The sequence below is a fragment of the Oncorhynchus tshawytscha genome, linkage group LG12, assembly GCF_018296145.1.
Source record: "Oncorhynchus tshawytscha isolate Ot180627B linkage group LG12, Otsh_v2.0, whole genome shotgun sequence".
NCBI classification, from domain to species: Eukaryota; Metazoa; Chordata; class Actinopteri; order Salmoniformes; family Salmonidae; genus Oncorhynchus; species Oncorhynchus tshawytscha.
In genome coordinates this window covers 61,889,379-61,900,989 of record NC_056440.1, presented here as the reverse complement: position 1 = coordinate 61,900,989, position 11,611 = coordinate 61,889,379, and the positions used below count along the sequence as shown (strand labels likewise).

General features: G+C 44.4%; 1 protein-coding gene across 1 annotated transcript; it reads left to right on the top strand.

Annotated features, from left to right (window-relative positions):
* The first annotated feature begins 3,272 nt into the window (after nucleotides 1-3,272).
* Nucleotides 3,273-11,407, top strand: LOC112263577 (paraplegin). The gene is made up of 17 exons (XM_024439992.2): nucleotides 3,273-3,985; nucleotides 4,142-4,244; nucleotides 4,330-4,422; nucleotides 4,501-4,742; nucleotides 7,273-7,412; nucleotides 7,580-7,682; nucleotides 7,771-7,896; nucleotides 7,996-8,158; nucleotides 8,278-8,451; nucleotides 8,663-8,787; nucleotides 8,882-8,984; nucleotides 9,552-9,662; nucleotides 9,780-9,895; nucleotides 10,055-10,211; nucleotides 10,287-10,450; nucleotides 10,589-10,666; nucleotides 10,825-11,407. Exons 1-17 carry the CDS (start codon nucleotides 3,770-3,772, stop codon nucleotides 11,047-11,049), a joined length of 2,439 nt encoding a protein of 812 aa, XP_024295760.1. The 5' UTR covers nucleotides 3,273-3,769; the 3' UTR covers nucleotides 11,050-11,407.
* Nucleotides 11,408-11,611: the final 204 nt, after the last annotated feature.

Sequence of the window (11,611 nt, the reverse complement as noted above, 5' to 3'; positions counted from 1 at the left end):
TATGGGGCTGAAGGAAAGAGAAAGATGCCAAATGAAACACTGATTGTGATTGGCTCTTGAATGTGGGCGGGTACTATTTGTGCACGGATGAAACTGGCGCCATTATGGATCAAATCAATGTACCAAATCTACATTGACACAATAATCTGAAGGCGCGAACATGGTTGACCGAGTACTTCAGTTTCCATGTTTGGGGACCCATCTCCATTATACAGTTGGGAGAAAAGCAAAGGAAATGGAGTACGAAGGCTGGGTGCACTTGATTGATCTCGCCCAGCGTGATGGAGTAAGACATCTCTTATCGTGTTATTATTCACGTGAACAAACATATTATTGCATACTTAAATCTGATCGTACTCATGATGTCAGTTGAACCATAGCACCTTTACAGATAACTAGCAGGCTAGTATGACCCACATGTCAATAAAGGTAAAATACATTTTTTAAATGTCCAGATCACAGGTAGGACAGGTCTGAATATCCTATTTCACTTCCAAAACACTTTTTCTCAGTGCAATCATCAATACATGATTTCAATGTCTCAATGTCATAACATTGTTGTTGTTGTTGATGATCTATGCACATTTTGAAAGTCAGACAGGTTTGGGTTGTTTGGTAATACATATCGATTGCACCGTTTAAATAGCGGCCTCTGCTGGGCGGCAACATGACATGCACGGAGATGTAAGAAGAGCTATCATTGGTTAAGAGAAAAAAAATAATATCTTAAATCTGTTTTCTCATTGGCTTATTTTAATGTTCGTCACGGTGATGGGGTGAGCCTTTATTTGGACTCTTTCTACAATATTAAATGGACATACACGTTGTACTGCATGCTTTTAGGAGTTATTTTTGTTTTGTTTTTGTGACATGCTTTGTAAACAACAGGTGTGGACTAAAAGTGAAAGGCTTACTTACGGGCCCTTCCCAACAATGCAAAGAGAAAGAAAATAGAAAAATAATAGTAAATAGTAATGTAAAACACATATCTATCTCAATTAACTCGTACCCCTGCACATCTATTATTATTATGTACGTATAAGTAGAAATAAAGGGACATATAATAAACAATAGCAGCAGTGTATGCGATGAGTCAAAAAACGTTCGTGCAAAAAGGGTAAATGTAGATTGTCTGGTTAGTTAATTGGTTAACTATTTAACTAATTGGTACCGCTATTTGGTTACCAATTTAACTAATTGTTACCGCTTGCCGTGTGGTAGCAGAGAGAACAGTCTATGACTTGGGTGGCTGGAGTCTTTGAAATTTTTTAGGGCCTTCCTCTGACACTGTATAGTATAGAAGTCCTTGGTGACAGGGAGCTCGGCTCCAGTGATGTACTGGGCCTCACGCACTACCCTCTGTAACACCTTGAGGCCGGATGCCAAGCAGTTGCCATTCCATGCAGTGATGCAGCCAGTCAAGATGCTCTCAGTGGTGCAGCTGTTGAACTTTTTGAGGATCTGAGGGCCCATGCAGAGTCTTTTCAGGCTTTGTTGTGTGACCTCTTCATGACTATGTTGGTGTGTTCAGACCATGAAAGATCCTTAGTGCTGTGGACACAGAGGAAGCTCTCACACCGCTCCACTTCAGCCTTGTATTAGGCTACCACCGAGTATGTAATTTTTGGTATTACCTTAGTCTACCAGGTATTACCTTAGTCTACATCCACATCGATGGAACAGTAGTGGAGAGGGTAACAAGTTTTAAGTTCCTCGGCATACACATCACAGACAAACTGAATTGGTCCACTCACACAGACAGCATCGTGAGGAAGGCGCAGCAGCGCCTCTTCAACCTCAGGAGGCTGAAGAAATTCGGCTTGTCACCAAAAGCACTCACAAACTTCTACAGATGCACAATCGAGAGCATCCTGGCGGGCTGTATCACCGCCTGGTATGGCAACTGCACCGCCCTCAACCGTAAGGCTCTCCAGAGGGTAGTGAGGTCTGCACAACGCATCACCGGGGGCAAACTACCTGCCCTCCAGGACACCTACACCACCCGATGCTACAGGAAGGCCATAAAGATCATCAAGGACATCAACCACCCGAGCCACTGCCTGTTCACCCCGCTGTCATCCAGAAGGCGAGGTCAGTACAGGTGCATCAAAGCTGGGACCGAGAGACTGAAAAACAGCTTCTATCTCAAGGCCATCAGACTGTTAAACAGCCACCACTAACATTGAGTGGCTACTGCCAACACACTGTCAATGACACTGACTCTACTCCAGCCACTTTAATCATGGGAATTGATGGGAAATGATGTAAATATATCACTAGCCACTTTAAACAATGCTACCTTATATAATGTTACTTACCCTACATTGTTCATCTCATATGCATACGTTGATACTGTACTCTATATCATCGACTGCATCCTTATGTAATACATGTATCACTAGCCACTTTAACTATGCCACTTGGTTTACATACTTATCTCATATGTATATACTGTACTCGATATCATCTACTGTATCTTGCCTATGCTGCTCTGTACCATCACTCATTCATATATCCTTATGTACATATTCTTTATCCCCTTACACTGTGTATAAGACAGTAGTTTTTTTTTTTTTGGAATTGTTAGTTAGATTACTTGCTCGTTATTACTGCATTGTCGGAACTAGAAGCACAAGCATTTCGCTACACTCGCATTAACATCTGCTAACCATGTGTATGTGACAAATAAAATTTGATTTGATTTATCAGATTGTATCTGGTATTTCTTAGGCAGGGCAGCTTTTACAATCACAATGGCATGCACAAACCTTTATGAACAACAACTTTCCAAGCTGTTTCACCATGATTTTACTGCTAAAAGTACAATATAAACACAATTAATCCTCTGGTGGCTACTTTTGTAACATCAGCAGAGAAGTCCTTAGACTTTATTTAACACACGAGAGGCAGATACAGTAAAATACAATGATTTATCAGCGCACAATGTCAATAATGAGTTTCTTTTTGTATTTCCGGAAAGTTAGCATCTATTCTATGTGCCATTTTTATTTCAATGAACGTGTTTGCTGGAAGTGAAAATCCTGCGCAGGTAGAATGCTCATGAAGCAACGTCGTGACGTAATCAGACAAGGGTTCACTAATAACTTTTCTATATATTTAATGACAATAAATTATATATTTTCCGCAAATTGAAAGTTATGCCTATCTCGGCGTGAATATATAATAAAACCAGATATATAAATGCTCTTTGGTCTGACGAACTGTTGCGCTTGGGGTTAAAGTGCGGGGTTCAGCAAATACTTTTTAATTGCGTCAGGATATGTATGTGCTTATTTATTCTCGTGGTCAGCTGAACAAGGAATTTGACCCATTTAATTCACGGACCTTGCTGTAATTATACAAATTCGTTACCAAAACAGAATGATGGGTACATCTACATTTCAGAGCATATCAAAGGATTTGTGAACGAAATCTTGTCGTATAAGATACAGAGACAGTTGTACATATACTGAGGACGGATCAGTGTGAGGAGTGATATGTCTTTAATGTAGCAAACCATCTTTATTATACTTGCCATGTTGAATAACAACAGTTAGCTAACTATTTAGTTAGATGTTTTTTGATAATAAAATGCCGCGCTGACCACTACTGCAATCTCAAGATCGAAAGCCCATTGTCATTACTGACGTTTGCTAGCCAGGTCGTGAATGCACTGTTAATGGCGACCATGTCAGTTTTATTAGCTAGCCAGCTGTACTGTGGTTGTATCTAATCTGTGCGAACGTTAGGTAGCCTAGCTTTCAGTGTAATGGCAGCTCTGCGACGTGCCAGTTCTTGTAGAAATTACAAGACCATAATATGGACCGTGTCGCGACGCACCAATTGTCAATTTGTCAACAAGCGTCAAAACAACGATGGCGCCAAACTGCAGCAATCGACATGTATGAACTGTAAAAGATTATCAGGCTCAATTCGTCCATTTGTGACTCAACCACATAATGGCCTCAACCCTGGACTCATTCAGGTTAGTTGCCTGTCTTTGTTTCCACCATGACAATAGCTGACTGTCATTCATATCACAATGGTCATGCCACTCCTCTGTGCACGTACTGTAACTACTGTAACTGTGAGCAACAGGAAAAGGTCCTAGTTTAATATTATGTTCCACTTCTTTCTCCAGCAACTGCTACACAGACCCATGAGTCCCAGATTGACAGCAATGCGTAAACTTCTGATCAAGAACAACTTGTTCAAAAACCCTGTTGGCCTGTGGAATGTTTTAGGTAAGCAGCCACCCCACCCACTAATTTCGAAGATGGTCTAATAATTCCCAGTCTGATGGCACTGGCTTGTAATCTATCATTCCAGATTCCACAAATAATTTCAGTACATCTCAGTCTAACCAACAAGATAAAAAGAAGAGTGATGGACCTAAGGGAAAAAATCCAGAGGAAGATGAAGGTCAGTAAGAAACCTCAAGGTCAGTAAGAAACACAGGAGATGTTAGCTGCCCATCTTAATTCCCCCATTGTCTTTCAGAGGAGAGGAAGCGGCGGGAGCAAGAGGATCAGATGTATAAGGAACGTCTGCGCACTCTCTTCATCATCGCCCTCATCATGAGCCTCCTGAACTCCATCAATACCAGCGGGGGAAACATTTCCTGGAATGACTTTGTCAATGAGATGCTGGCCAAGGGTGAGGTGTCTCGTGTGCAGGTGGTCCCTGAGAGCGACATCGTGGAAATCTACCTCCACCCAGGAGCAGTCATCTTCGGAAGGCCTGTACGTTCCATTTCCTCATTCTAGAATCTGGACACTGATGTACAGTATACTACAAAGCAGAATCAAGGGGTTAGCCAGTTAACTTGCCTAAGTATTCAGATTTTTTTTTTTTTTTGAAAGATGGTCTAATTGATTAAACAAATGAAAATGCATATCTAAATTTAGCTTTTTAATGAACCAGAAAATCAAATCAAATCAAATTTATTTATATAGCCCTTCGTACATCAGCTGATATCTCAAAGTGCTGTACAGAAACCCAGCCTAAAACCCCAAACAGCAAGCAATGCAGGTGTAGAAGCACGGTGGCTAGGAAAAACTCCCTAGAAAGGCCAAAACCTAGGAAGAAACCTAGAGAGGAACCAGGCTATGTGGGGTGGCCAGTCCTCTTCTGGCTGTGCCGGGTGGAGATTATAACAGAACATGGCCAAGATGTTCAAATGTTCATAAATGACCAGCATGGTCGAATAATAATAAGGCAGAACAGTTGAAACTGGAGCAGCAGCACAGTCAGGTGGAAGTTGAAACTGGAGCAGCAGCATGGCCAGGTGGACTGGTGGACTGGGGACAGCAAGGAGTCATCATGTCAGGTAGTCCTGGGGCATGGTCCTAGGGCTCAGGTCAGTTGAAACTGGAACAGCAGCATGGCCAGGTGGACTGGGGACAGCAAGGAGTCATCATTTCAGGTAGTCCTGGGGCATGGTCCTAGGGCTCAGGTCCTCCGAGAGAGGGAAAGAAAGAGAGAATTAGAGAACGCACACTTAGATTCACACAGGACACCGAATAGGACAGGAGAAGTACTCCAGATATAACAAACTGACCCCAGCCCCCCGACACATAAACTACTGCAGCATAAATACTGGAGGCTGAGACAGGAGGGGTCAGGAGACACTGTGGCCCCATCAGAGGACACCCCCGGACAGGGCCAAACAGGAAGGATATAACCCCACCCACTTTGCCAAAGCACAGCCCCCACACCACTAGAGGGATATCTTCAACCACCAACTTACCATCCTGAGACAAGGCTGAGTATAGCCCACAAAGATCTCCGCCACGGCACAACCCAAGGGGGGGGCGCCAACCCAGACAGGATGACCACAACAGTGAATCAACCCACAGGTGACGCACCCCCTCCAGGGACGGCATGAGAGAGCCCCAGTAAGCCAGTGACCCAGCCCCTGTAATAGGGTTAGAGGCAGAGAATCCCAGTGGAAAGAGGGGAACCGGCCAGGCAGAGACAGCAAGGGCGGTTCGTTGCTCCAGAGCCTTTCCGTTCACCTTCCCACTCCTGGGCCAGACTACACTCAATCATATGACCCACTGAAGAGATGAGTTTTCAGTAAAGACTTAAAGGTTGAGACCGAGTTTGCGTCTCTGACATGGGTAGGCAGACCGTTCCATAAAAATGGAGCTCTATAGGAGAAAGCCCTGCCTCCAGCTGTTTGCTTAGAAATTCTAGGGACAATTAGGAGGCCTGCGTCTTGTGACCGTAGCGTACGTGTAGGTATGTACGGCAGGACCAAATCAGAGAGATAGGTAGGAGCAAGCCCATGTAATGCTTTGTAGGTTAGCAGTAAAACCTTGAAATCAGCCCTTGCTTTGACAGGAAGCCAGTGTAGAGAGGCTAGCACTGGCGTAATATGATCAAATTTTTTGGTTCTAGTCAGGATTCTAGCAGCCGTATTTAGCACTAACTGAAGTTTATTTAGTGCTTTATCCGGGTAGCCGGAAAATAGAGCATTGTAGTAGTCTAACCTAGAAGTGACAAAAGCATGGATTAATTTTTCTGCATCATTTTTGGACAGAAAGTTTCTGATTTTTGCAATGTTACGTAGATGGAAAAAAGATGTCCTTGAAATGGTCTTGATATGTTCTTCAAAAGAGAGATCAGGGTCCAGAGTAACGCTGAGGTCCTTCACAGTTTTATTTGAGACGACTGTACAACCATTAAGATTAATTGTCAGATTCAACAGAAGATCTCTTTGTTTCTTGGGACCTAGAACAAGCATCTCTGTTTTGTCCGAGTTTAATAGTAGAAAGTTTGCAGCCATCCACTTCCTTATGTCTGAAACACATGCTTCTAGCGAGGGCAATTTTGGGGCTTCACCATGTTTCATTGAAATGTACAGCTGTGTGTCATCCGCATAGCAGTGAAAGTTTACATTATGTTTTCGAATAACATCCCCAAGAGGTAAAATATATAGTGAGAACAATAGTGGTCCTAAAACGGAACCTTGAGGAACACCGAAATTTACAGTTGATTTGTCAGAGGACAAACCATTCACAGAGACAAACTGATATCTTTCTTTCTTTTTTCTAATCAATAGCTATTTCTGGTTGCTTATCAATGTTAGCTGGCAAACTCATTGATCCTACTTTGTAGTATACCCCTCAGTTTTTAGTGTGTTGATACATTCCATCGCCACTTTAATGTTGTGATGCCCATGTCACCTATTTATAAGCACAGGTATCTAGATGATGATCAGTGAAATATGCCCCCCTTCACACGCTTCCTCCCTCCGTCTGTGTGCAGAGGCTGGCTCTGATGTACCGTATGCAGGTGGCCAACATTGACAAATTTGAGGAGAAGCTTAGAGCTGCAGAAGAGGAGCTGAACATTGACGCCAAGGACAGGATACCAGTCTCCTACAAGCGCACTGGCTTCTTTGGAAAGTGAGTTCCCTGACTCTCAACCAACACTTGCATCTGTGATGTGATCATGCAAAACTGAATATCACATGCATGCCATGCTTAGGTAATATGTTTATACCTCAATCACATGTAATGTGTGTTTCCATGGCATTGGGACAATACTGCTTTTGTCTCTGTTTCTGTCACAGTGCACTTTATGCCCTTGGAATGGCTGCCATTGGGGTGGCAATCCTGTGGTATATTTTCCGCCTGGCTGGCATGGGTGGAAAAGAGGGCGGCTTCAGTGCATTTGTAAGTAGGGGCTGTTGAACTGTTCCTTTGCTAGTGGTCTTAGCCATTTTGTTGCGTTTCTCATGCTCATATGTGATGTGCTCGGCAGAACCAGCTGAAAATGGCCAAGTTCACTATCGTGGATGGCAAGTCTGGGAAGGGTGTGAGTTTCAAAGATGTGGCCGGCATGCACGAGGCAAAGATGGAGGTGAAGGAGTTTGTTGACTATTTGAAGGTAAGAGGGCAAATTGTAAAGAGGTGATATGTGTGAAGATTATTAGCAATGTCAACAGGTACTGACAGTGTGTTACTGACCCCTGATCTCTCTTGGCAGTGCCCAGACAGGTACCTCAACCTGGGGGCCAAAGTCCCTAAGGGCTCCCTGCTGCTGGGGCCCCCAGGCTGTGGAAAGACTCTGCTGGCTAAGGCTGTGGCCACAGAGGCACAGGTGCCCTTCCTGGCGATGGCAGGCTCTGAGTTTGTGGAAGTCATTGGGGGTAAGATTTGCACTGCTTCCAATCAGAAGTCAAGTCAGTAATCAGTTAAGTAGTCCAAAGAAGACTGGAAGGTGGACAACAAGTCAAAGCAATAAAGTATCTTTTGTCTGTAAGTGCAGGTCTTGGTGCTGCCAGGGTGAGGAGTCTGTTCAAAGAGGCGCGTGCCCGAGCCCCCTGCATCGTCTACATAGATGAGATTGATGCTGTGGGAAAGAAGCGCTCCAATAACATGTCTGGCTTCTCAAACACAGAGGAAGAGCAGACCCTCAATCAACTGCTGGTGGAGATGGACGGTGAGGAGGGGGTTTGTTTGGAGTTAACTGAGATTAGGGTTACATAGTTTCCCGCTACGTCGTCACAGTTATCAATCTCTTTATCATAACTGACATGTGAAGGTTGAAGTATTTTTTTGGGGGGGAGCGTAATATACATATCTCATGTCTTTTTTGGCTATTCATCAACATTGCTTGCACTTATATACTGTTTATTATCATTCTCCAATAGGAATGGGCACTACTGACCATGTGATAGTCCTGGCCTCCACAAACCGGGCGGACATTTTGGACAATGCTCTCATGAGACCAGGGAGACTGGACAGGCACATATTTATTGACCTCCCCACTCTGCAGGTACAGTGCCCTGTCCTCTGAAAGTATCTATGTCCAGAAGATCTCCAACGTATTAAGTGTGCATGAGCTGTTTCCTTCTCCTTGTGCATTTCAGGAGAGGAAGGAGATCTACGAGCAGCACCTGAAGATACTCAAGCTCACCCACCCAGCCAGCAGCTATTCCCTGCGTCTGGCAGAGCTCACCCCAGGGTTCAGTGGTATGTACACACATGGCTGAAGTTACTCAGTGGGTCTCTCCCACGTGTAACTATGTGTCGTTGTTTTTTGTCGCACTGCTTTGCTTTGTCTTGGCCAGGTTGCAGTTGCAAATGAGAACTTGTTCTCAACTGGCCTACCTGGTGAAATAATACACACACAAATAGACTATTATAAACTGGGTGGTTCTAGCCCTGAATGCTGATTTGCTGACAGCCATGGTATATCAGACCGTATACCACAGGTATGACAAAACATGTTTTTTTTACTGCTCTAATTACGTTGGTAAACAGTTTATAATAGCGGTAAGGCACCTCTGGGGTTTGTGATATATGGCCAATATACCACGGCTAAGGGCTGTGTCCAGGCCCTCCGCGATGCATTGTGCATAAGAACAGCCCTTAGCCGTGTTATATTGGCCATATACCACACCTCCGCAGGCCTTTTTGCTTAAATAGCACCCCGCTAAAATGACTATATTCACCTTCTTGTACACTGTCGTTGAACAATAGGCTCACAGTTTTCATAATACGCTTATTTACTAACAGGATTGTGTATTACTCTCTCAGGGGCAGACATTGCTAATATCTGTAACGAAGCAGCCCTGCACGCTGCCAGGGAAGGCTACAAGTCCATCGACACCTTCAACTTTGAGTACGCTGTGGAGAGAGTCCTAGCCGGTACGAGGTCATGACCATGTCTATGAATGTCTGCCACCATGGAACTCGCCCGCCAAAGTTGTTGTGGTAGAGATTGATTTCGGGTCCCTTATTGACTTTCTCCATTTGTGTGTCCAGGAAGTGTGAAGAAAAGTAAGATCCTGTCCAAAGAGGAGCAGAGGATTGTAGCGTTCCATGAGTCTGGCCATGCCCTGGTTGGATGGCTGTTAGAGCACACAGAGGCACTCATGAAGGTGACAAACCACCTCCATAGCTGTCTATCCACTAATGTCAGTGTCTTTGCTCAATGCGATATTGTTGAATACTATGGAGAAATGAACAGGACCAAAAACATAGTAGATAGCCATATATTGGACAAAGGTGATATATTCACTGGTTGTCTTGTTTGCCAGGTGTCCATTGCCCCCAGGACCAACGCTGCCCTCGGCTTTGCCCAAATCCTGCCCAGAGACCAGTACCTGTTCTCCAAAGAACAGCTGTTTGAGAGGATGTGTATGGCTCTAGGAGGAAGAGCCTCGGAGGCCATCACCTTCAACAAGGTCACCACAGGTAGGGCGTCTGACCATTCATCACAACATACACCTATAGCATTCAGTGTGTGAGACGTGTTGGTCTGTGCGCTAGGTGCCCAGGATGACCTGCGGAAGGTGACTCGTGTGGCCTACTCCATGGTGAAGCAGTATGGCATGTCCTCCAGTGTGGGTCAGGTGTCCTTCCCCGAGACGGTGGAGCAGGGGGCTGTCGGACGCAGGCCCTTCAGCCAGGGCCTCCAGCAGCAGATGGACCACGTAAGTCTGCACCTGCCCAAATACATTTTAGAGACGAAACGGTACTAGTAGTAGATTTCCCTGTTGTAAGTTTACCTGTATTTCTGTTCATTGGAGAGAACCTTCTGAAGTATGCCTTTTTTATTTTGGTTCTTGCAGGAAGCGAAGCTGTTGATAGCACGCGCCTACAGACAGACCGAGAAACTGCTTCTGGATAACAGAGACAAGCTGATAATGGTGAGATCCTCATTCCACATTTGTTAGTCATATTTTTTGTGTGATGTGGTGTCTACATAGCTACCATCTTTAAACACTCATCATGCATTGTGTTCCATTGTCAAACATAGCCAATTGTGAATGCAAAGGTAACTGTCTTTCTCTGTGTGTATTTTCAGTTGGCCAATGCTCTCCTGGAGCGGGAAGTGGTGAACTATGAGGACATCGAGGCTCTGCTGGGACCCCCTCCCCACGGGCCCAAGAAGATGATCGCCCCTCAGAGCTGGATCGAAGCGGAGAAGGACAAGCAGGACACAGGGGAGGATGATGAGCCACGCCCACCTCCTCGTAGGAAGGATGATGATGAGGATAATGATGAACATCTGAACCTGAGGCCTGTATGACCCGGTCAGTCTCAACACTCCTGTGCAGGAATCTGTACACACACTCCTCCATCCAGCAATATAATGTAGGAGGACCAGAGCGCCTCTCTGTGGGGCTGCAAGTTTCCAGTATACAAATCACCATAAACAGTTAAGTGCCACCTCGCCTGCTTTTCCTGGTGGATATCAGTTCAGTTTGTTGACCAATGTCCATTCACTACAGAGTAAGGTGTAACTAGACGAGGTGTATCTGTTCAGTATTAGGACTGTTCTCGATGAGGAACAGTGAACTTGTAGACTTTTTAGGACCACGGGTCTTCTTTCAGTTCCTTAGAAGGAACATTTGATTGGCCTTTTTTTTTTTTTTTTTTTTTTTTTTTTAGGTTTGAAGAGTATTTCAAGCATAGTCAGTGGCACTTACAAGGATGCTTCTGTTTGATTTAACTTGGTCTGGGTCAGCCTTAGCATGGCATAAATGGTGTACCAATAAAGGTTGTTCATTGCTGCAGTTCATTGTATTATGGGCAGAATCCTACCTTGAGTTGTAAAATGGTGATTTGCTCCAAAAAATTATTGTTTTGAG